The sequence below is a fragment of the Urtica dioica genome, chromosome 1, assembly GCF_054948205.1.
Source record: "Urtica dioica subsp. dioica isolate 48M chromosome 1, U.dioica_male_clone48M_v1_H2, whole genome shotgun sequence".
NCBI classification, from domain to species: domain Eukaryota; kingdom Viridiplantae; phylum Streptophyta; class Magnoliopsida; order Rosales; family Urticaceae; genus Urtica; species Urtica dioica.
In genome coordinates this window covers 28445931-28472377 of record NC_142756.1, presented here as the reverse complement: position 1 = coordinate 28472377, position 26447 = coordinate 28445931, and the positions used below count along the sequence as shown (strand labels likewise).

At 43.2% G+C, this 26447-nt stretch overlaps 1 protein-coding gene, 1 non-coding gene and 1 pseudogene across 2 annotated transcripts; 1 reads left to right on the top strand and 2 right to left on the bottom strand.

The window, feature by feature from the left end:
- Positions 1-18944: 18944 nt before the first annotated feature.
- Positions 18945-23900, bottom strand: LOC149407852 (uncharacterized; annotated as a pseudogene).
- A 62-nt stretch (positions 23901-23962) lies between these two features.
- Positions 23963-25657, bottom strand: LOC149407850 (uncharacterized). Its single transcript, XM_089622271.1, has one exon. The coding sequence runs from the start codon at positions 25655-25657 to the stop codon at positions 23963-23965; it is 1695 nt and encodes a 564-aa protein (XP_089478397.1).
- Positions 25296-25399, top strand: LOC149407851 (small nucleolar RNA R71). The gene has a single exon (XR_016301838.1). It is a non-coding gene; the product is annotated as a small nucleolar RNA R71 (small nucleolar RNA).
- Positions 25658-26447: the final 790 nt, after the last annotated feature.

Genomic DNA, 26447 nt, shown 5'->3' with positions numbered 1-26447 from the left:
TTCCTTCCTTTGGGAAAAACCTAGTATCTGTTGCTCAACTTTTCGAGCAAGATTATGATTTAAAGTTTATAAAGAATGGAATTCGTATTTCTTTTTCTAATTCTTTTGTCACTGATGCATGTATGAAGAATGGTCTTTTTTACATCTATCCCACTCAACCTTCTCTTTTAGACACCGAAATAGATAACGATCTAATTAGGGAGCCAAAGAGGATCAAACTTTCTGAATCCTCCGATCTAACAAAATCAACATAAGTTTGGCACTTAAGACTTGGTCATATCAGTCTAGATATGATTAAGAGACTTGTGAGGGATGGTCCACTCCAAGCCTCTGCAATAGGTTCACTACCTACTTGTGAAGCCTGTATAGAAGGAAAAATGACTAAGCGACCTTTCTCCGATAAGGGTCGAAGAGCCACTGAGTTGCTGGAACTAATACATTCTGATGTATGTGGTCCGCTCAACCAACAGGCACGTGGAGGATACAAATACTTCGTTACCTTCACTGATGATTACTCAAGATATGGGTTTGTCTATTTGCTCAAACACAAATCCGAGACCTTTAACATATTTAAGGTCTTTAGGGCTTTAGTGGAAAAGCAAACTGGCAAAGTGATCAAAACCCTTCGATCTGATCGAGGTGGTGAGTATATGTCTGGAGAGTTCGATGACTTTCTTAAAGAAGAAGGTATCGCTTCTCAGCTTACCGCACCTGGCACACCTCAACAAAACGGAGTGTCAGAGAGAAGAAACCGAACTCTTATGGAGATGGTTAGATCAATGATGAGTTACTCATCACTCCCGCTTTCCTTTTGGGGATATGCCCTCGAAACAGCCGCCTACATTCTGAACCAAGTTCCGTCCAAAACGGTTCCTGGTACTCCTTATGAACGATGGACTGGCCGTAAAGTGAATCTTGGCCGCATCCGAATTTGGGGTTGCCCTGCACACGTGCTGGGGCAAAAGACTAGCAAGTTGGCTAGTAGGTCAGAATTGTGCCTGTTTGTAGGATATCCGAAGGAAACCAAAGGTTTTACTTTCTATAGTCCCGAGGACGATAAGACATTCGTTATCACGAATGCTCGTTTCCTTGAGGAGGACTTTATGAAGGATGCGAAACCTAGAAGCAAAATTGTGCTTGAAGAAAAGTTGGGTGAGGAAGCTTCTACCCCATCTGTAAGAACTGTTCTTACCCCAACTGAAACACAACCTAACTCATCAGAATCTCATCAAGTAGTACTTCGATGTAGTGGGAGGGCTGTTCAACAGCCTGACAGGTACATGTCTTATGGAGACTCTCTCGTAGCCGTCTCCGACATGGATGACCCTGTTTCCTATAGCCAAGCGATGGCTTGTTCTGAATCAAACCTTTGGCTTGACGCCATGAAAATTGAAATGCACTCGATGTATGTCAACAAAGTCTGGAAACTTGTAGACCTTCCTGAAGGGATTAAACCCGTAGGGTGTAAGTGGATATACAAGAAGAAAAGGGGTCCTGATGGGAACGTCGAGACGTTCAAAGCACGACTTGTGGCGAAGGGTTATACCCAACAAGAAGGGATTGACTATGAAGAAAACTTCTCTCCAGTCGCGAGGCTTAAATCCATCCGCATACTCCTATCCATAGCTGCAGCTCTCGACTATGAGATCTGGCAAATGGATGTCAAGACCGCCTTTCTGAATGACAATCTTGACGAGCGCATTTACATGGCTCAACCAGACGGTTTCGTGGATAAAGGTCAAGAGACCAAGGTTTGTGAGTTGCTTAAATCCATTTATGGACTAAAGCAAGCATCTAGGTCATGGAATATTAGATTCGATGAAACTGTAAAGAGCTTCGGCTTGGAACAGTCAATAGATGAGCCTTGCGTTTACAAGTTAATACACGAAGGCAAAGTTGTGTTTCTGGTACTATATGTCGATGATATACTACTCATTGGTAATGACGTGGGTAAGTTATCTGAGGTTAAGGTCTGGCTGGCAAAGAAATTCGATATGAAGGATCTAGGAGAAGCCGCATACATTCTGGGAATCCAAATCTTTCGAGATAGGAAAAACCGGACCCTGTCGCTCTCTCAAGCATCTTATATTGATAAGGTGATGGATCGCTTCTCGATGCAAGACTGCAAGAGGGGTCAAACACCCTTTAGGCATGGAGTTTCACTCTCTAAGGACCAGTCTCCCAAGACTGCACAAGAGATTGAAGACATGAGGAAGATTCCTTACGCCTCTACCATAGGAAGCCTCATGTATGCTATGCTTTGCACTAGACCTAACATCTGTTTAGCCGTTGGCGTAGTTAGTCGTTTCCAATCCAACCCTGGACCCGAGCACTGGATTGCTGTTAAGCATGTTCTTAAGTATCTTCGAAGAACTAGGAACTTGATGCTTACATACTCAGGTACTGACCTGACTATGACGGGATATACCGACTTCGATTTTCAAGCGGATAAGGATTCCAGGAAATCCACTTCGGGATCTCTGTTCATCCTTAATGGTGGAGCTGTTGTGTGGAGAAGTATTAAGCAATCTTGCATTGCTGACTCCACAATGGAAGCAGAATATGTGGCTGCTTGTGAAGCGTCCAAAGAGGCTGATGGCTTAGAAAGTTCCTTAAGTATTTGGAAGTTGTTCCAAACGTCGACGAGCCCATGACCCTTTATTGTGATAATAGTGGGGATGTCGCTAACTCAAAGGAACCTAGATTCCATAAGCGCTCTAAGCATATTGACAGGAAATACCATTTGATTCGAGAGATCGTGCAGCGCGGAGACGTGGAAGTGAAGAAGATCTCAACGGTGGACAACCTCGCAGATCCATTCACCAAGGCCCTAGCGAACAAGGTCTTCGACCAACATCGTAAGGGATTAGGCATGAAGGACTACACACACCTTCTTTGAGTCAAGTGGGAGTTTGTTGTCAATGGTGCCCACAAGAAGAGTAGTAGTGTCTATTTATGTACATTTGATGTCATATAGTCTTACGAAGACTCTTGCTTGTAATTGCTTATTCATTAATAAAAAGTTGAAACGTTCATTCAATCTTTCTTTGTTTGAAGCTTTATGATAAAACCCTAGTCGTTTAGTCCATAAACAAACTTAACAACTTACGAAGAGACAAATGTAGATTTGCATGAACAAACTCTTCGTAGTTTGCTTAAAACGATATATTCGCAATCTTAGGGTCAAAGGACTATTGACCTCAGTATGATTGTTAGAAGAATCTATGATGTCTGGTTATGAGGCATTGAGAGTTGGGGACTCTATAGTTCTTCTAGGTATCTTCTGAAGGTACTGAATTGACCAGTGCACTTCTAGAGACAATATAAGAACAAACCATTTAACCTCTTATGTCTCGAAGTCACTATGTATGAATTGCATCATGCTTACCTTAATCCTGAAATGAGACATGCCATTTCACACCTTAGTATTCTCATTTGAGAAAGTCAAAGTTCGGACTCACTATGTGATTCCGAACAAGGCCTATTGGTGAAGTACTAAGTTGTGAGTCTGTCATGAGTAACTTTGTGAAGTTCTCATAGATATGGAATTCATGTACAAGATTGCTGAAATGCAATGTATGTCACCTCATGCTTTGTTCCTTGGAGTGTGAATAAATGAACTGGCCAGTGTCCAAATTGAGTCCTGACTCTTTTGGATGAAACAATGTGACTTGTTAGCTCCTCGTCAATACATTGTTTCTAACTTATTCACAAGCGACAAAGGAGTTGAGGAAATAACAGCTAGAAGGGTAAAATGGTAATTTAGTAAATCCCGACTAGCTGATGACATTCATGAAGGGTAAACATAGATAATATTCAGTGGATTCGCTCATCATAATTAGGTCGAATTCTTGAGTAGAAAACAAATTCATTTGAACCGAGAGATTTTCAGTGTCAGCTCTTTAGTGGAGTCAGTTGGCATTAAGCTAAACTTGGAAAAGGTTTGTGAACTTTTGAGTCCAAGTGTTTAGCTCAAGCTTTGTTCATTTGGGTCCATGAGGTCACTGTCACGAATCACATCGATAGGAATAGTTAAACTGGAAGCTAAGTCAAAACAAGAACGAAAATAGTCAAAAGGGTATTTTTGTCTTTTGAGACATATGATGAAATGAATGTCAATAAATTTTTTGACAAGTTCATTTGATGACTTAATGTCACTCGGCCATAACTTGATCATTGGGCCTTGTGAATTAATTTCATTTCATAAGAATTTTATTGAAAATTCTTAATGGGCTTTTCTCATGTTGTCATGAACAAATGAAGAAGCTTCTAGAAGCTCCTTCTAGATGAGAATAGGCGCCCATAATACCCAAGGAAAGAGAGTTTATTTTGTGCATAAATGTATTTAGATACTTGCCAAAAGAAAAAGAGGAAACAAATTTCCACCAAGAGGAAAGTGGGAATCGGCCAAGTGAGAGACAAGGCAAGGCCTTGAACAAAATAGGAAACAAATCAAGGCTTCTAGAAGCCTTGTGTTGGCCGAGTGTCTCAAAGGGAAAAAGAGGAAATTGCTCATGAATATGTGATATTCTATAGAAGAGGAAACTACCTTATTGAAGGTGAGACCTCTCCTATAAATTGGAGCCTCATTTCCTCACATTTGATTCATCCAAGTTTAAGAGATTTGAGAGACTCTCTCTCTAGAACTTTGGCCGAAAATCCTCTCTCTCTCTCTCTCTAGTTTATTTTCGATTTTTTCTTGTCTTGGCACCTAGGTCCTCACTCGACCTAGTGTTTAGCTCTGCGACTTCGAGACTCGTTCTTAAGTCGTAGTGTTTAAAAGTGCCCACTCACTGATTCCTTCTTTTCGAGTGATTTAGTGATAGAAACTTTTGTGGTTGCTCGAGGTGCCGAGGAAAGAAAGAGAGACGTTCTGCGTGGGGAGACGAGCGTTGCAAACTTTCCAAAAGCTTCTTCAAAGTTCAATCTTCAAGAAAGGTTAGTAAACTTCTAGCTCATATTAGTTTTTAATTACATGTACTTGCTTCTTTGTCTAGGTTAGCAAAAACTGTTTTTACTTGAAAAGAAATTTTTTAAAATTCCGCCGCTTCCCGAAGCGTTTAATCTTTTTCTTAAACCCTAGATCAATTCCAAGAAAGGCAACATATAGACTTTTGTGGTTCAAAAAATTAGACCAAGAGAGTCGCTCCCTCTCTCTCTCGTCTGACTCCCTCTCCCCCGCTCTTGGAACTCCGTGATTCCAATCCCATAAATGTTACCGGTCGTTTTTGGGAAACCGAAAAAACAAAAACAAACGGTGCCAGCCGGACTTCGCCGGTGGAAACGCCTACCGGGCCCTCGGCCCGTACACGTGCCGGCCCGCGCGGCCGCAACATTGCCGGTCCCACAGGCCGTGCGCGCCCAGCGCCCCCGGCCCGTCGGCCCGCGCGCACCCCGCGCCCTGGCCGAGGCTGCTGCTGTTGCGATATTTTTTATAACTAGCACGCGAGCGGACGTATCGAACAAGTAATAGTGTTACGTAAGTAACATATATCGATCCCGCAGAGACTTAGTTACTATAGCGACGTTAAACAACCTAGAGCGAATTGATTTCATGGTATTAAAGTGGGTGGTGTGGGAATCGACTACAATTAAACTAACAAAAGCAGCAACGAAAATTTATCACAAAACTTTGAATAAGAGAAAATGGGGGTTACGACTTCAGCGGAAAATCAAGACTCGGGGGTTTCAGGTTCGAACAACTTGAACTACTCTATTCTCGCTAATCTCACTCTCCCTATGATATCACTAGCCTCTCTCGAGTGATCTAGCAACCTACGTAATTGATGGATTATATATCCTCTCGACCTCTAATCCTATTAAAACAATTACGAGCAATAAACACGAGAATTCAAACGATTACATTAATCTTAATCCGTCTAGCAACATAAGAACAAAACAAAGCATGAATTATGAGCGTGAGTTTTGGCCCTCTCTCGAGTGACAGAACACCCCTAAAAACAATCATAGAGATGGCTAATCTAAAGAACGCATTAAGAACACATCCACACAAGCAAGAATAATTAAGTAAATTAAAGCATAATCTCACCCTAACAAAACCCCCTAACCCAATTCAATCCGGCTACATCGCAACCCCGCTAAAAACCTAGCCTCTAACGGAATCCATGTTCAATAGCATAATGATCAAGACAAGAACCATCATAACCATAAATAAGAGAAACACGATGAAATTCACGACGGGAAGAATGAAACTATCAATTAACGATAATTAAAGTAAAAGAGAGTAAGGTAAAGAAGGAAAAACTATTAAAAACGAGAGTTCACGGTCGCTTGTTCATCGGATCTTCAAAGCCACTTCGCTCCCAAACAAAAGCTCTCCAAGGAAAAGTGCAAAAAAGTAGAAAACAACTCTAAGAATCAATGAGGTAATTAGGTTACAAAAGATGTTTATAGCTCTGGATGTGTCTTTTTAGGAGTCATCTCAGCCTTCCAATTAAATCCAAAGGTCAAAAATCTTCAGAAAACGTTAATTTCCTATTCCAGCAAATCATAGGCGCGCGTCGCGCGGTTGTCGATGCGCGGCGCATGGACCAAACTCCAGTTACGCGCGCTCCGCGCATAAGACTCTGTGAGTTTTCACGGTTTGTGCTCCCAGTATACGCGGTTCGCAAACAGAAGCCTGCGGCGCGCGGTCTCGAATTTTGTCTTCCTGTGGCGCGCGAGGGATTGCGCGCGGCGCTAGGAGTCGCCAATTTTCTTGCGCATTGCTTTTTGACTCAATTTCGACCGTTTTGTCTCGAAATCCCATCCTTTTTCCATGAAATTGACTGTAGACACTCTATTGCTCCTTTGAACCTGAAACTACTCAAAAACCTACTAAAAACCATTAAAATACTTGAGGACTCGTCTGTTTTTGGTTCGGGAAATAGGAGTTTTACGCGTGATTAATGCACTTATCAAATCCCCCCAAATTTAAACCGTTACTTGTCCTCAAGTAACAAAAGAAAAATAGAAACATAAAATCACACAAAAGAAGTTATCCAGACTAAAATTGGTAAACTTCGATGCCTTGACTACACTGATCGAGTCATGCCTGCCTCAACTTCAATCCTCTAGACTTACATTGACATAGACATCTGTGGTTTTAAACTCCAAGTCAACTACCAAGTTTAAAAGAATCTTTACAAATTCGTGTTAGCCCCAGCCGTTTGCAATGTTCTTTTTTCTTGATTAACTTTTGACTCCCAAGTCTCGTGACCTTTCCAATCCTAAGACGCGACCACAAGAATCGTTTCCTTCGACTTGACATTTTATTCGATTCGACACACCATAAGCCTTCTCTACACCCTTGATCTCCACTAATGTGCACACGTCATTCCAAGCTCGTCAATAGGTCTTACATGCTTGTAATGTTCAGGCTTAGGTTCGGGTGGGGAAACGAATTTTTAGTGGCTTTGACATTAACCTTAGCGACTCCATCCTCACCAAAACACCACCTATTTCTTCACTCACTCATTTTGTCAATGTTGGCTTTGAAAATGCCTTTCAAGAACATCTTACTTCTTTAGCCTCTCTTCTCCAAATCCCCCCAAACTTTGACTCAACCACGACCACACTCTTCAAAAGAACACAGACCACCACGCCATAACGACAAACACCTCAATTAGGCAGATTTATGATTTTTTTTTATTTTTTTATTTTTTTTGTGCGAGATATAGACGGGTGAATCACCAGCGTGGTGTCTAAAAAATCTAACAAACACAGAGAGTGTGGTCATAGTACATATCACAAAATTGGAAGGATTCACTCAAATACGTCACTCATGAGTCACTAAAGTTAACTGGGTTCTTTGTGGGATTTCAAACTTATTAGTTCGGCTTTTTCTGACTAAGTATCGACAGTGGACAAATTGTTCGGCTTTTTGTGAGTGGGTTCTACTTGATACATATTTCAGGGTTTGCTTTTTGGCTTGACGGGTTATTCCTAATGCCTATATCACTCTGGCCAGATCAGCATGCTCTCAATTTCGCCTCGACTAGGGGTCCGAAGAGGTTCTTAGTGTGTTCGGTGGTCAATTTTTAGGAGTGGTTAGGCTACTACTTATAGGTCATGTAGGCATCGAGACAAACATTATTCGGGCTTCAGGCAATACATAGAACTCAACCAGATTCTTTTTCAATTGGTAATTCATGGATCTTTTCAAATATCTATAGATCAAGACTATCCATATCATCAGCAAACATTTATCGAGTCAATCGAAGCAGACAAAGCAGCAATTTCTACCAATTATCCTAAAATTCACAACAACCTAGAAAATTAACTACTAGTATACAAAACACCCCCGCAAGACAAACAATTTATCCCCCCCCCCCCCCCCCCCCCCCCCCCCCCCAAACTCAAAACTTACATTGACCTTAATGTTGTCAATGGTGCCCACAAGAAGAGTTGTAATCTTTATTTTGAACATTTGATGTAATAAAGTCTCATGAAGACTCTTGCTTGTAATTGCCTATTCATTCATTAATTAAGTTGAAACGTTCATTCAATCTTCCTTGTCTGAAGCTTTATGATAAAACCATAGTCTTTTAGTCCATAAACAAACTAAACAACTTACGAAGAGACAAATGTAGATTTGCATGAACAAACTCTTCGTAGTTTGCTTAAAACGATATATTCGCAATCTAAGGGTCAAAGGACTATTGACCTCAGTATGATTGTTAGAAGAATCTATGATGTCTGGTTATGAGGCATTGAGAGTTTGGGACTCTATAGTTCTTCTAGGTATCTTCCGAAGATACTGAATTGACCAGTGCACTTCTAGAGACAATATAAGAACAAACCATTTAACCTCTTATGTCTCGAAGTCACTATGTATGAATTGCATCATGCTTACCTTAATCCTGAAATGAGACATGTCATTTCACACCTTAGTATTCTCATTTGAGAAAGTCAAATTTCGGACTCACTATGTGATTCCGAACAAGGCCTATTGGTGAGGTACTAAGTTGTGAGTCTGTCATGAGTAACTTTGTGAAGTTCTCATAGATATGGAATTCATGTACAAGATTGCTGAAATGCAATGTATGTCACCTCATGCTTTGTTCCTTGGAGTGTGAATAAATGAACTGGCCAGTGTCCAAATTGAGTCCTGACTCTTTTGGATGAAACAATGTGACTTGTTAGCTCCTCGTCAATACATTGTTTCTAACTTATTCACAAGCGACAAAGGAGTTGAGGAAATAACAGCTAGAAGGGTAAAATGGTAATTTAGTAAATCCCGACTAGCTGATGACATTCATGAAGGGTAGCATAGATAATATTCAGTGGATCCGCTCATTATAATTAGGTCGAATTCTTGAGTAGAAAACAAATTCATTTGAACCGAGAGATTTTCAGTGTCAGCTCTTTAGTGGAGTCAGCTGGCATTAAGCTAAACTTGGAAAAGGTTTGTGAACTTTTGAGTCCAAGTGTTTAGCTAAAGCTTTGTTCATTTGGGTCCATGAGGTCACTGTCACGAATCACATCGATAGGAATAGTTAAACTGGAAGCTAAGTCAAAACAAGAACGAAAATAGTCAAAAGGGTATTTTTGTCTTTTGAGACAAAGGATGAAATGAATGTCAATAAATTTTTTGACAAGTTCATTTGATGACTTAATGTCACTCGGCCATAATATGATTAATTGGGCCTTGTGAATTAATTTCATTTCATAAGAATTTTATTGAAAATTCTTAATGGGCCTTTTTCATGTTGTCATGAACAAAATGGAAAAGCTTCTTGAAGCCCTTTCTAGATGGTGTAGGCGCCCATATTACCCAAGAGGAAAGAGAGTTTATTTTGTGCATAAATGTATTAAGATACTTGCCAAAAGAAAAAGAGGAAAGAAATTTCCCCTAAGGGGAAAGCATGGTAGGCGCCCAAAAGGATCAAGAGAGAAGCAAATAAAAGAGGAAACAAATCCAAGGACTTACTTGCTTAGTCTTGGCCGTGTGACTCTTTGAAGGAAAAGGGAAATTGGCTCATGAATATGTGATATTCTATAGAAGAGGAAACTACCTTATTGAAGGTGAGACCTCTCCTATAAATAGGAGCCTCATTCCACACTTTTCATTCATGCAAAGTTTTAGAGATTGAGAGCTTCTCTCTCTAGACTTGGCCGCCCCTTCCTCTCTCTCTCTCTAGTTTATATTTTCGATTTTTCTTGTCTTGGCACCTAGGTCCTCACTCGACCTAGTGTTTAGCTCTGCGACTTCGAGACTCGTTCTTAAGTCGTAGTGTTTAAAAGTGCCCACTCACTGATTCCTTCTTTTCGAGTGATTTAGTGATAGAAACTTTCGTGGTTGCTCGAGGTGCCGAGGAAAGAAAGAGAGACGTGCTGCGAGGGGAGACGAGCGTTGCAACTTTCCAAAAGCTTCTACAAGGTTCAAGCTTCAAGAAAGGTTAGTAACTTTAATAGCTCATATTAGTTTTTATTTACATGTACATGCTCTTGTCTAGGTTAGTAAAAACTAGTTTTACTTAAAAAGAAAATTTTTAAAATTCCGCCGCTTAACGAAGCGTTAAACTTTTTCTTAAACCCTAGATCGATTCCAACAAATGGTATCAGAGCTATGGTCAAAGGAATGCATGTGCATGTTTTTAAAATTATGAGCTTGAAAATCGTTTTCGAAAGTTTACTAATTTTGTGACAAGTTAGAATTGTAATCTTAGATTTTTTTTAATTTATTGCTCTCGTCTCTAAATTAAAAACCATGTTGATTTTCTATGAGTTTGGGATGATGTTAAAACACATTAGAATCAGTTCTAAAAGTTTTTTAATTTTTTATATTGAAAAACGTGTTTTAAAGGTTTGAGAATTTTAGAGGAAATTTTGTGACTAGTTTTATTTTCTTGCTAGTTTCGTTTATTTACTTGAATCGTTTTATGCATGTTGTTATTTCTTTTATTCTATGTTATTACCCTGCTAATAAAACACAAATAAAAGCTTTAAACAACATCTTAAAACGTTCCGTTACACTCGATTCTTTTTCGCACCTAAAAGGACGAAGCTTTAATTTATTTCTTTTTCTTCGAGCTGGAATGTAAACCCGCATTAAAAGCGGCATAACTCTCTGCTCAGAAATCTAAATTTAATGATTCTTGAATCAAATTAAAGCTCTGTCTGTCTTCTGTCCAATGCCACCGGTTTCGGCTCAAAAGGACATCGGAGCCGCCAGATATGGCGATTTTACTCCGAGGTGCGCGGCTGTCTGAAACTCCAGTTTTTTAGAAATCCGGATTTTCAAACCCCACTACCATGAGTTATAGAACTCTAATGAGAAAATTTTCTTGAGCAAAAATGTTTTTCATATGATTATAAACATGATGTGTAAAGATTAAAAGTTTTGATTTTTGAAAGATTAATTGAAATTGAATTTTTACAAAACTAGTTTGAATTTTGAAAAACCGTTTTCACTTTCAAACTTGAAAATATTTTGTCATCCAAATCAAATAAGTTTTCAAAATGTTTTCAAAACTATATCTATATCACATATGTTCAAAATCTATATGCTCTTGAAATTTTGAGTGGGAGGTCTCTTTGTAGACAAAGCCGAAAAATAAAAAGATGTGTAATCTCAAACTTTCAAGTGTTCGAGTGAGTTGAAGTTCACACTTCCCTCACGCACTTTCCCGAAATAGAAAATAGGAAAAGATCGAGTATGTCCCTTGTGCCTTTATGCACTAATACTGCTCTGAACATGTCGATCTAGGATTCTCTTCTAGTTGTCCGCTCTGTCGCTCTCTAACTAGGAAATTTGTTTCCGAACTTATAAGAGTCGATGAACACACTCCAAAAACTAAGTGGGAGGGTTATACTTGTTGTTTGTAACCCACGATCCCCAACACTAATGAAAAGTGCACGTGTCGCCGGACTAAGAGTCACCCTCGTGGCCCTCTCTTAAATGAGAGTACTCAAGGGCGCTTTGCTCTGATCATTGCTCAATGAGCTACGTTCGAGAGTGAGACGATGATGACAAGACCTCCCCTCGGCGGATTGTTTTTCAAAGTCAATCTTTTGGACTAAGTGGTTGGTTACACACTTAGACTCAATCCCTAGTAATCCTCCCTCGAGGCCCTGCGAAAGGATGTGAGTGATCAAACCAATTTACAAGGTGGCTAGTCAAAATTGATGTATTGACATCTTGGCTATGCATTAATGATGAGTCATTTACTTATGAAAGGAGACTCGTTGCGGCCTTCCCTCGAAGGAGTAAAGTGTCATTTCGTTCATAACACCTTTGGATTTTACAAAAGTCTTAATGAAACTTAAATCCTAAACCAAAGACTAATCATAAACTTGTTTCAACTTATATAGGCAATATGTCTCTCAACCCTCTCTCTATCTTTCTTTCCTCGAACCAACTCGAAAACGAAAACTACATAGATTCGAAACATAACCTCGACATAATACCTACCGTTAACAAGCACGAATGGGTACTCACCACCCCGTGTCCTGCTCTGACGAATGATGATTCAACTCAAGAGGACAATGACGCCTTAGCGGCCTGGCTTCGATCCGATGAGATTGTGAGGTGCTATATCTTAGCATCTATGAACAATATGCTGAACAAGCAACATCGTGACAACGAGACTGCCGCCGACATGCTCTACAATCTCCTTGAGAGTTTTGGAGGGCAAAGGCGTCAAGCAAGGCAAAAAGCAGTCCGACAGTTTATGAACTGTCATATGAAGGCTAGGACTCCTGTTAGAGACTTTATGATACTGATCATTAGTTTTCTAAATAAAATGGAAATCCTAGGATCTGAGACTGATGGGAAGAATCTCATAGATATGATCTTAGAAACTCTCCCCGCGTCTCTTGATACCTCCAAGATGAACTACTCCATAAACAAGCTAGAGTACACTGCTACCAAGCTTATGGAGGAACTTCACACTGCTATAGGTTTCACTAAGAGAAAGAGGAATCAAGGAGAGGCACATGCTACTGAGCAAAAAGCCTCCGCCTCTGAAACTGTGAAGAGACCTTACAAGGCCGACAAAAAGAACTGTCCCGCCTATCTCAAAGCAAAGGAACATAGTATTGTACTAGTTACCGAAGCATGCTTAGTAGCTGATAATGTATCAACGTGGATTCTTGACTCCGCTGCTACTAACCATATTTGCTGTTCCTTGAATGGTTTCAAGAAAACCAAAAGCTTAGAGGAAGGCGAGTTCTGTTTCAAATGGGGTGATGGGAGCCTGGTGTCTGCAAAGGCTGTGGGATCTGTGACGCTGTCTTTTGAAGACCGCACTTTAAACTTGAATAATGTATATTTTGTTCCTACCTTTGGGAAGAACTTAATATCCGTTGCTCGTCTTCGTGAGCAAGATTATTGTTTAAAGTTCATTAAGAATGGAATTCGTATTTCGTTTCCTGATAATTCTTTTGTCACTGATGCATGTATGAAGAATGCTCTTTTCTACATCTATCCCACTCAACCTTCTCTTTTAGACACCGAAATAGATAATGATCTAATTAGGGAGCCAAAGAGGATCGAACTTTCTGAATCCTCTGATCTAACAAAATCAACACACCTATGGCACTTAAGACTTGGTCATATCAGTCTAGAAAGGATTAAGAGACTTGTGAGGGATGGTCCACTCCAAGCCTCTGCAATAGGTTCACTACCTACTTGTGAATCCTACATAGAAGGAAAAATGACTAAGCGACCTTTCTCTGATAAAGGTCGAAGAGCCACTGAGTTGCTGGAACTAATACATTCTGATGTATGTGGTCCGCTCAGCCAACAGGCACGTGGAGGATACGAATACTTCGTTACCTTCACTGATGATTACTCACGATATGGGTTTGTCAATTTGCTCAAACACAAATCCGAGACCTTTAACGTATTTAAGGTCTTTAGGGCTTTAGTGGAAAAGCAAACTGGCAAAGTGATCAAAACCCTTCGATCTGATCGAGGTGGTGAGTATATGTCTGGAGAGTTCGACGACTTTCTTAAAGAAGAAGGTATTGCTTCTCAGCTTACCGCACCTGGCACACCTCAACAAAACGGAGTGTCAGAGAGAAGAAACCGAACTCTTATGGAGATGGTTAGATCGATGATGAGTTACTCATCACTCCCGCTTTCCTTTTGGGGATATGCCCTCGAAACAGCCGCTTACATTCTGAACCAAGTTCCGTCTAAAACGGTTCCTGGTACTCCTTATGAAAGATGGACTGGCCGTAAAGTAAGTTTGGGCCACATCCGAATTTGGGGTTGCCCTGCACATGTGCTAAGGCAAAAGACTAGCAAGTTGGCTAGTAGGTCAGAATTGTGCCTGTTTGTAGGATATCCAAAGGAAACCAAAGGTTTCATTTTCTATAGTCCCGAGGACGATAAGACTTTCGTTAGCACGAATGCTCGTTTCCTTGAGGAGGACTTTATGAAGGATGCGAAACCTAGAAGCAAAATTGTGCTTGAAGAAAAGTTGGGTGAGGAAGCTTCTACCTCATCTGTAAGAACTGTTCTTACCCCAACTGAAACACAACCTAACTCATCAGAATCTCGTCAAGTAGTACTTAGACGTAGTGGGAGGGCTACTCAAAAGCCTGACAGGTACATGTCTTATGGAGACTCTCTTGTAGCCGTCTCCGACATGGATGACCCTGTTTCCTATAGCCAAGCGATGGCTTGTTCTGAATCAAACCTTTGGCTTGACGCCATGAAAGTTGAAATGCACTCGATGTATGTCAACAAAGTCTGGAAACTTGTAGACCTTCCTGAAGGGATTAAACCCGTAGGGTGTAAGTGGATATACAAGAAGAAAAGGGGTCCTGATGGGAACGTCGAGACGTTCAAAGCACGACTTGTGGCGAAGGGTTATACCCAACAAGAAGGGATTGACTATGAAGAAACCTTCTCGCCAGTCGCGATGCTTAAATCCATCCGCATACTCCTATCCATAGCTGCAGCTCTCGACTATGAGATCTGGCAAATGGATGTCAAGACAGCCTTTCTGAATGGCAATCTTGACGAGCGCATTTACATGGCTCAACCAGACGGTTTCGTGGATAAAGGTCAAGAGACCAAGGTTTGTGAGTTGCTTAAATCCATTTATGGACTAAAGCAAGCATCTAGGTCATGGAATATTAGATTCGATGAAACTGTAAAGAGCTTCGGCTTTGAACAGTCAATAGATGAGCCTTGTGTTTACAAGTTAATACACGAAGGCAAAGTTGTGTTTCTGGTACTATATGTCGATGATATACTACTCATTGGTAATGATGTGGGTAAGTTATCTGAGGTTAAGGTCTGGCTAGCAAAGCAATTTGATATGAAGGATCTAGGAGAAGCCGCGTACATTCTGGGGATCCAAATCTTTCGAGATAGGAAAAACCGGACCCTGTCGCTCTCTCAAGCATCTTATATTGATAAGGTGATGGATCGCTTCTCGATGCAAGACTGCAAGAGGGGTCAAACACCCTTTAGGCATGGAGTTTCACTCTCTAAGGACCAGTCTCCCAAGACTGCACAAGAGATTGAAGACATGAGGAAAATTCCTTACGCCTCTGCCGTAGGAAGCCTTATGTATGCTATGCTTTGCACTAGACCTGACATCTGTTTCGCCGTTGGCGTAGTTAGTCGTTTCCAATCACACCCTGGACCCGAGCACTGGATTGCTGTTAAGCATGTTCTTAAGTATCTTCGAAGAACTAGGAACTTGATGCTTACATACTCAGGTGCTGACCTGACTATGACGGGATATACCGACTCCGATTTTCAAGCGGATAAGGATTCCAGGAAATCCACTTCAGGATCTGTGTTCATCCTTAATGGTGGAGCTGTTGTGTGGAGGAGTATTAAGCAATCTTGCATTGCTGACTCCACAATGGAAGCAGAATATGTGGCTGCTTGTGAAGCATCCAAAGAGGCTGTATGGCTTAGAAAATTCCTCAAGTATTTGGAAATTGTTCCAAAAGTCGACGAGCCCATGACCCTTTATTGTGATAATAGTGGGGCTGTCGCTAACTCAAAGGAACCTAGAAGCCATAAGCGCTCTAAACATATTGAGAGGAAATACCATTTGATTCGAGAGATCGTGCAACGCGGAGACGTGGAAGTGAAGAAGATCTCAACGGTGGACAACCTAGCAGATCCATTCACCAAGGCCCTAGCGAACAAGGTCTTCGACCAACATCGTGAGGGATTAGGCATGAAAGACTACACACATCTTCTTTGAGTCAAGTGGGAGTTTGTTGTCAATGGTGCCCACAAGAAGAGTTGTAATCTTTATTTTGAACATTTGATGTAATAAAGTCTCATGAAGACTCTTTCTTGTAATTGCCTATTCATTCATTAATAAAGTTGAAACGTTCATTCAATCTTCCTTGTCTGAAGCTTTATGATAAAACCATAGTCTTTTAGTCCATAAACAAACTAAACAACTTACGAAGAGACAAATGTAGATTTGCATGAACAAACTCTTCGTAGTTTGCTTAAAACGATATATTCGCAATCTAAGGGTCAAAGGACTATTGACCTCAGTATGATTGTTAGAAGAATCTATGATGTCTGGTTATGAGGCATTGAGAGTTTGGGACTCTATAGTTCTTCTAGGTATCTTCCGAAGATACTGAATTGACCAGTGCACTTCTAGAGACAATATAAGAACAAACCATTTAACCTCTTATGTCTCGAAGTCACTATGTATGAATTGCATCATGCTTACCTTAATCCTGAAATGAGACATGTCATTTCACACCTTAGTATTCTCATTTGAGAAAGTCAAATTTCGGACTCACTATGTGATTCCGAACAAGGCCTATTGGTGAGGTACTAAGTTGTGAGTCTGTCATGAGTAACTTTGTGAAGTTCTCATAGATATGGAATTCATGTACAAGATTGCTGAAATGCAATGTATGTCACCTCATGCTTTGTTCCTTGGAGTGTGAATAAATGAACTGGCCAGTGTCCAAATTGAGTCCTGACTCTTTTGGATGAAACAATGTGACTTGTTAGCTCCTCGTCAATACATTGTTTCTAACTTATTCACAAGCGACAAAGGAGTTGAGGAAATAACAGCTAGAAGGGTAAAATGGTAATTTAGTAAATCCCGACTAGCTGATGACATTCATGAAGGGTAGCATAGATAATATTCAGTGGATCCGCTCATTATAATTAGGTCGAATTCTTGAGTAGAAAACAAATTCATTTGAACCGAGAGATTTTCAGTGTCAGCTCTTTAGTGGAGTCAGCTGGCATTAAGCTAAACTTGGAAAAGGTTTGTGAACTTTTGAGTCCAAGTGTTTAGCTAAAGCTTTGTTCATTTGGGTCCATGAGGTCACTGTCACGAATCACATCGATAGGAATAGTTAAACTGGAAGCTAAGTCAAAACAAGTACGAAAATAGTCAAAAGGGTATTTTTGTCTTTTGAGACAAAGGATGAAATGAATGTCAATAAATTTTTTGACAAGTTCATTTGATGACTTAATGTCACTCGGCCATAATATGATTAATTGGGCCTTGTGAATTAATTTCATTTCATAAGAATTTTATTGAAAATTCTTAATGGGCCTTTTTCATGTTGTCATGAACAAAATGGAAAAGCTTCTTGAAGCCCTTTCTAGATGGTGTAGGCGCCCATATTACCCAAGAGGAAAGAGAGTTTATTTTGTGCATAAATGTATTAAGATACTTGCCAAAAGAAAAAGAGGAAAGAAATTTCCCCTAAGGGGAAAGCATGGTAGGCGCCCAAAAGGATCAAGAGAGAAGCAAATAAAAGAGGAAACAAATCCAAGGACTTACTTGCTTAGTCTTGGCCGTGTGACTCTTTGAAGGAAAAGGGAAATTGGCTCATGAATATGTGATATTCTATAGAAGAGGAAACTACCTTATTGAAGGTGAGACCTCTCCTATAAATAGGAGCCTCATTCCACACTTTTCATTCATGCAAAGTTTTAGAGATTGAGAGCTTCTCTCTCTAGACTTGGCCGCCCCTTCCTCTCTCTCTCTCTCTAGTTTATATTTTCGATTTTTCTTGTCTTGGCACCTAGGTCCTCACTCGACCTAGTGTTTAGCTCTGCGACTTCGAGACTCGTTCTTAAGTCGTAGTGTTTAAAAGTGCCCACTCACTGATTCCTTCTTTTCGAGTGATTTAGTGATAGAAACTTTCGTGGTTGCTCGAGGTGCCGAGGAAAGAAAGAGAGACGTGCTGCGAGGGGAGACGAGCGTTGCAACTTTCCAAAAGCTTCTACAAGGTTCAAGCTTCAAGAAAGGTTAGTAACTTTAATAGCTCATATTAGTTTTTATTTACATGTACATGCTCTTGTCTAGGTTAGTAAAAACTAGTTTTACTTAAAAAGAAAATTTTTAAAATTCCGCCGCTTAACGAAGCGTTAAACTTTTTCTTAAACCCTAGATCGATTCCAACACTTAATGTACCTAGGCAAAACAAGGATGGAGGGACGTACCTTGCGGGGGTGATCGAGCACGCCTACTCATCGCGGCCATGGTCATAGTCCTCGTCGGGGTCACGGGGGGCGTAGAGGCTTGGTTCTCAAGGAGGATACACCGGGATGGAGGCGTCGGGATATGTTCCGGCTTGAGCATCGGGATGAGGAGCGAGGAAGCTTAGATGGTGCGTCGTCCACGTGTTGTAGACATTTTGATGGAACTCGTCTCTACCGCGCTGCCTTTGGCCGAAGTCGGTGAGGAAGCTCCTAATTGCGTTATAGCACTGGGCAAGTGTTTCGATATTCTGGTCGATTCGACCCAGGTGGTGGTCGAACCATTTCATCATGGCTAACACTTCATTATATCCGGCTGTGGGTGCTTCGTTGGTCGCGACCGGGGGTGGGATTTCGTCGGGAGCATCCAAGATGGGGGCACCCGGGTTGCCTTGGTATTGTTCGGGAATGTCTATGAACCCGCACCCATCCGGATGTGCAGCTCCCTGTTTCCACTGCTTTAGGCTCATGATCTTCTGGTCGTCGATTGGGTCCCCTAATTTTTCTCGCGTCTCGGAGGCCGGGATTTGAAGTCCGTCGTTGAGGTAGAGCTGTGTGATGAGCCCCCATTGCCGAGCGTGACATCGGTATCGCGATTTGCACAGAACACGAATCTCTCTTTCAAGATTTTCCCGATGTTGACGCCTTTTCCGGTGACGATGCACACAAATAGAGCCAGACGTTGGAGACCCACCGTGTGTTCCCGCAGGTTAGGAAGGATCGCGGCGCAGATGAAGTGCTGCCACGCCTTTGGGTAACGATTTAGGCCCGATATGGGGATGTGGCTTGGGACTACCTGGCCATGCACCACTTTCGTCTTGTAGGTGGCTCCGGGGTGGGCGTGGAGGCGAATCTATTCCTCCCATTGCGGATACATGCATAGGTCGGCGTAATCGTCATTCTCGGGTTTTGGGATCCCGAGATAGTCGCTAAGCACCGGCGCCGAGATGTTCACCACTACATTACGTACTTTGACAAAATTTCCCTCCGTGACGGAGAGATTTGCGTAAAACTTTCGCACCAACTTCGGTGATGCTGGCGTCTCAATGTTGCATAGTTTCTCCCAATGGCGTCTCTGGATTTGTGCCAACATGTTCCCACAGAGCCGATTAGGTGTAAGCACACGCTTGACTATTAGTCCCTTCTTTGATATGGCGTCCCACACCACATCGGCACCCTCAAGTAACGTTGATGGTCGAGGCAAAGTCGCCCCCGATCGACGGACACGTTTGGGGTTGACTCTTGATGTCGACGCTCGTTGCATCTGCAAAACACAATGCAAAATGAGTCGAAGATATTATGATGAATGTCTATTAACCCCTTTATACCCCCAAACATATTCACAACTAGATCCCGTGCTTATTGACCCGTAATCGTACGTAAATATTTCACTTTTTCATTTGTACGTTCGTTCGGGTATTTCATCGAACACCTAGAGTGCATGCCAATTTTGTTGAAAAATTGAGTCATGAAAACAATCTCGAATTCACTCTTAACATCACGAAATCATACCTTGACGTGTTGGGGATTGAGAGGTTGAAGAGATGAAAAACACCCAAAACAAACTCAACTCACACGAATTGAGGTATATAAATCAAATGCAAAAAGTGAGATGATCAAATTTTGTGTTTGTATGATGATTGGGGTCGAATTTTTTTGAAAATGGGGTTAGGGTTTGAAAGAAATTGGAGAAAAGAGGAAGAGATGAACAAACGAACCCAAAAACCTAATTATAAAATAACTTACGCGGGTTCGCGAGCCGCGCGCCTTCTTCTACGCGCCGCGCGGACTAGAGTCTTGACATACGCACGGAGCGCGCATAAGACTCTGTGACTTCGCGTGCAAAATCTTTATTTCGCCCGCCGCGCACATGATGACCTCGTGGCGCGCCAACCAACTTTCGGCTTACGCGCGCCCCACGCATATGACTATGTGAATGAAAATTGCCAAAGGTTACGTCCACGCGCCATGCAAGGCGTCCCCCGTGGCGCGCGATGTGCGTCTTTTTTTTTAAAAACAAGAAATCTAACAAAGCTGATAAAATACCGAGTTCAAGCAATTAAAAAAAATTAAGATGCAACGAAAGAAAGTCGGGTTGCCTCCCGATTAGCGCATTAGTTAACGTCAATAGCTTGACGGGATATGTCTTCTTTTTACGCAATGGAGGTGATGAAGGTCACCACTTTTTCACTTTCGAACACGCCACCAAAGTATGGTTTCGCCCTTTGATCGTTGACTTTGAAGCGTTCTCCTTGCCTGTTTGCCAGTTCCACCCACCCGTGTGGATAAACATTCACGACTTCGAACAGGCCCGACCATCGCGACTTTAGCTTCCCAGGGAACAACTTCAACCTGGAATTATAGAGGAGTACCTTCTGGCCCGACTTGAGGTCCTTCCTGACGATGTGTTTGTCATGCCACGCTTTGGTCTTCTCCTTGTAGATTTTGGCATTCTCGTACGCTTCTCGTCGGAGTTCATCAAGGGCGTTCAGCTTTAGAAGTCTTTGTTGACCAGAAGCTTTGTAGTCGAAATTTAGCTTTTTCATCGCCCAAAGCGCCCTGTGCTCTAGCTCGACTGGCAAATGGCATGCTTTCCCATAAATGAGGTGGTACGGGGACATACCAATTGGCGTCTTATAGGCTGTGCGGTAGGCCGACAGCGCATCATCGAGCTTGGTGGCCCAGTCTTTCAGAGAACTTCCCACCGTCTTTTCCAGGATTTGCTTGATTTCCCAGTTAGAGACCTCCACTTGACCGTTGGCTTGAGGGTGGTACGCCAATGTCTTCCGGTGTGTGACGCTGTATTTCGCGAGGAGTGCGTCGAACTGCCGATTGCAAAAGTGTGTCCCCCCGTCGTTGATGACGGCTCGTGGTGTGCTGAATCGGGTGAAGATGGTCTTTAAGAACTTCAAGACCACCTTCCCATCGCTTGATGGAGTAGCTTTGGCCTCGACCCACTTGGATACGTAATCCACCGCCAGGAGAATGTACTTGTTTCCGTAGGAAGACATAAATAGGCCCATGAAATCTATTCCCTAGACATCGAACGGTTCTATTTCCAAGATGTTAGTGAGTGGCATCTCATTCCGGTTAGAAATCTTACATGTTCGTTGGCACCGGTCACATGCAATGATCAAGTCACGGCTGTCTTTGAAAAGCGTTCGCCAATAGAAGCCGCTTTGAAGAACTTTCGCTGCCGTACGGTTTGGGCTGAAGTGACCTCCGCACTCGAGACCGTGGGAATGTTGCAGAACTAACTCCATCTCATCCTCGAGAACACACCTCCTCACGATCAGATTTGCACACTGCCGATAGAGAATCCGCTCCTCCAAGTAATACCTCCGGACCTCCGAAAGAAATTTCTGCTTCTGGTATGTCTTGAGGTCCAAAGGCACCACTTTTCCTACGAGGTAATTCACGATGTCGGCATACCATGGGAGGACGGCTTGATGGAAAGCCAGAAGCTTTTCGTCGGGGAAGTCTTCATTGATGCGTGTCATCTTGTCCAAAACGTGCTCGAGCATCTCCAGTCTCTATAGCAGGTCTGCTACTAGGTTCTCTTTGCCCTTCTTTTCTTTGACCTCGATGTCAAACTCTTGGAGCAGAAAGACCCAATGAATTAGGCGTGGTTTGGCGTCCTTCTTTTCCATGAGGTATCGAATGGCTGCGTGGTTGGTGTAGATGATACCTTGTTGCCGATGATGTAGGGTCTGAACTTGTCGAAGGAGAACACAATTGCGAGAATCTCCTTCTCCGTCATTGTGTAGTTCACTTGCGCTTCGTTAAGGGTCCAGCTCGCAGAGTAAATAGCGTGAAAAGCCTTATCTTTACGCTACCCAAGGACTGGACCCACCGCGTGGTCGCTGGCATCACTCATGATCTCGAACGGAAGACTCCAGTCTGGGGCGGTGATGATCGGGGCAGTGCCGAGTCGCTGCTTGAGGGAGTTGAAGGCCTCTAAGCACTCGGTGGAGAAAGAGAACTTGACGTCTTTTTCCAGTAGTCCTCATAGTGGCTTCATAATTTTGGAGGAGTCCTTGATGAAGCGCCTATAGAAGCCGGCGTGGCCCAGGAAACTTCTCACTCCCTTGACCGAAGTTGGTGGTGGTAGCTTCTCTATTGTGGAAATTTTCGCCCGGTCCACCTCTAATTCGTCCTTCGAGAATCTGTGGCCCAGCACGATGCCTTCTTGTACCATGAAATGGCACTTCTTCCAGTTTAGCACGAGGTTCGTTTCTTCACACTTGTTGACCACCTGAGACAGATTCTCCAAACATTGATCAAATGTAGGGCCAAATACAGAAAAATCATCCATAAAAACCTCAATTGTCTTCTCCACCATGTCGGAGAAGATGGCCATCATGCATCTTTGGAACGTGGCTGGTGCGTTACATAGCCCAAACGGCATTCGCTTGAAGGCAAAAGTGCCATAAGGGCATGTAAAGGTGGTCTTCTCCTGATCTTCTGGTGCGATAGTAATCTGGTTATAACCGGAATAGCCATCAAGAAAACAATAATACTTGTGCCCTGTGAGACGGTCGAGCATCTGGTCGATGAAGGGGAGTGGGCAGTGGTCTTTGCGAGTAGCATTGTTGAGCTTGCTGTAATCCATGCAAATTCTGTACCCGGTCACTGTCCGAGTGGAAATGAGCTCGTTATTTTCATTTCTCACCACCGTCATTCCGCCTTTCTTCGGAACGCATTGCACCGGAATTACCGATGCACTGTTGGAAATCGGGTAAATGACCCCGACGTGGAGCCACTTCAGAATCTCCTTCCTCATTACCTCTTTCGTCGCCGGATTTAGGCGTCTTTGGTGTTCCATCGAGGGACGATGTCCATCCTCCAAGACCATGCGGTGAACACAATAGGAGGGGCTGATCCCTTTGATGTCCGAGAGTGTCCACCCGATCGCTCCCTTGTGCTTGCGTAGCGCCACGAGCAGCTTTTCTTCATCTCCCTTGGTGAGGTGATTCGCGATGATCACCAGAAGGGTCGAGTCTGCGCCTAAGTAGGCATAGCGGAGATGTGCTGGTAATTCATTTAGCTCGAGCTTTGGGGGCTGTAGGATGGACGTAGCCACTCGAGGTTGGCTCTCCCCCAAACTCTCGATCGAGTTACGTCGATATGGCATGGCTGCGTTCATGTACTCCACGTGCTGTAAAGCTTCACATTCATCAAACTCGTTAGTGAAATCGATAGAGTTTAGAAAACTTACCTCGAGCGGGTCCTCAGATCGGTGAGAGAAGTCGGCGATGATGGAGTTACACACGTCGATCTGGTAGACATCGTCGCTCGCCCTCGGGTATTTTATAGTGTTGAACACATTGAATACCACTTCTTTGTATTGTACCCTCAGCTTTAGCTCTCCCTTCTGTACGTCGATGAGAGCTCCTCCTGTGGCAAGGAATGGCTGCCCTAGCATGATTGGGACATCGCGGTCTTCCTCCATGTCGAGAACCACGAAGTTGGCGGGGAAGATGAACTTGTCAACTTTGACCAATAGGTCCTCGATCACTCCTCGCGGGTATACGATGGACCTGTTGCTATTTGGAGCGTGATTCGGGTCAGCTTCACCCCTCCGATGCCGAGCTTCTTGAAGATAGAATATGGCACCAGGTTGATGCTCGCTCCTAGGTCGCATAGTTCTCGCTCAAAGAAGGTGTTCCCGATAGCACACGGGACGGTGAAACTCCCTGGATCCTTCATCTTCACCGGCAACTTCCTCTTAATGATGGCGGAGCACTCTTCGGTGAGGGTGATCGTTCTACAATCCTTTATCTTCCTCCTTTTTGAGACGATGTCCTTCAGAAACTTGTTGTACGTCGGCATTTTCTCAAGAGCGTCAGCAAACGGGATATTTATCTGAAGCTGCTTGAATACCTCGAGGAACTTGCTGAACTGGTGGTCGAGTTTCCCTTCTTTCTGCCTCTGAGGAAATGGCAGCTTTGGTGGGCTTGTTGGAGCTGGGGCACTCGCCGAAGGTGGCGTGGCTTGGTTCATCGATACAGGGGGCTCGTCTTTCTCCACCTTCTCTTTCGTCTTGTCTGAGTTGTCGATCACTTGTCCGCTTTTGAGTGTAATAGCGTTGACTTGTGACCTAGGGTTGATGTCGGTGTTGCTCGGTAGCGTTCCCTGAGGTCGTGAGTTTACCATGGTCGACAATTGCCCCATATGCGTCTGGAGATTTCGGATCTGAGCCGATTGGTTCAAGAGAGACGTCTTCGTTTCGTGCATGAACTCTGTGGTGGAGTTTATGAAGGAGGTTGTTGACGTGGCCAGGTTGGCGATGAGCTCCTCAAGGTTGGTCTCGCCCTTGTATGTCCGAAATGGAGGGGCTTGGTATGGCAATCGTCGGGGCTGAGCTTGAGGCGCGGGTCGCATCGGCATGTTGTTTTGGGGACCTCTCCATCCCCCATTCTGGTAGTTGTTCCTTGGGCCTTGATTGTAGTTGTTCTGGGTTGGCCTGTTGTTGACGAAGTTGGCTTGTTGGTCGTTGTCCCCATAAGCGCACTCATCGCTATTGTGCTGCTCGTTCCACCAGATGCAGACCTCAGGGGTGTGCACGGCTTGAACGGAGGCCTTCTGTCCCTGGACTGACTTTGTGCGGTCCGCGACCTGTGCCGCCAGTGCCTTCATTAGTTCCATCTCGAGAGTGACTGGCATATTCTTCAAGATGTGCCGCTCGGACGGGCATTGATCGTTGTTGTAAGTCAGCTCCTCGAGGATGCTGTGAGCTTCCTCCTCCGTCTTCTGAAAGAACGACCCTCCAGCGGCCGTGTTGTCTAGGGTGCGAGATGATGGTGACAGACCGCCATAGAAAATCTGCACCATCATCCACCCTTGGATGCCATGATTGGGGCACCTCCGCTCTAATTCCTTGAAGCGCCCCCATGGTACAAATAAGGACTCCCCGTCGTATTGAGCAAACGAGTGGATCTCGTTGCGTCTCTTGTGCATCTTCTCGAACGGGAAGAACTTTGAGATGAATTTGACGCGCAGGTCGGCCCATGAGGTGATGGAACCCAATGGGAGGGAGTTGAGCCACGTCTTGGCTCGGTCCCGTAGTGAGAATGGGAAGAGGGGGAGGCGGATGGCTTCGTCGGACACGTTATGGAGCTTCAACGTGTTTGCGATCTCGACGAGGTTCATCAGATGGTCTTGCGGGTCTTCGGCAGGTGATCTAGAGAATTGATTTGCTTGGACCATATGTATTATGCCGGTCTTGATCTTGAAATTCTGATTACCCGCAAGTTCCGGGAGAACGATTGCCGATTACGCGGCGTCAGCTGGTGGTAACCCATATTGAAATAGGGTCTTTGGCTCTTCGTTCGCCACGTTGTTCGCTCTATCTCCCATTGTTCGTTCCTTTGATTGCTTTCTATTCGTCTTGCAGAATTTTTCAATTCAATCCGGCTACATCGCAACCCCGCTAAAAACCTAGGCTCTAACATAATCCATGTTCAATGGCATAATGATCAAGACAAGAATCAACATAACCATAAATAAGAGAAACACGATGAAATTCATGACGGGAAGAATGAAACTATCAATTAACGAGAATTAAAGTAAAAGAGAGTAAGGAAAAGAAGGAAAAATATTAAAAACAGGAGTTCACAGTCGCTTGTTCGTCGGATCTTCAACGCAACTTCGCTCCCAAACAAAAGCTCTCCAAAGAAAAGTGCAAAATAGTAGAAAACAACTCTAAGAATGAATGAGGTAATTAGGTTACAAAAGATGTTTATAGCTCTGAATGTGTCTTTTTCGGAGTCATCTCAGCCTTCCAATTAAATCCAAAGGTCCAATATCTTCAGAAAATGTTAATTTCCTATTCCAGCAAATCGGAAGCGCACGACGCGCGTTTGTCGATGTGCGGCGCATAGACCAAACTCCAGCTTACGCGCGCTCCACGCATAAGTCTCTCTGAGTTTTAACGGTTTGTGCTCCCAGTATGCGTGGCGCGCGGTCTCGAATTATGTCTTCCTGTGGGCCGCGAGGG

Excerpts from the sequence above, each read along its gene's own strand:
- LOC149407850 (XM_089622271.1), bottom strand. The coding sequence starts at position 25,657 with ATGGTCCAAGCAAATCAATTCTCTAGATCACCTGCCGAAGACCCGCAA.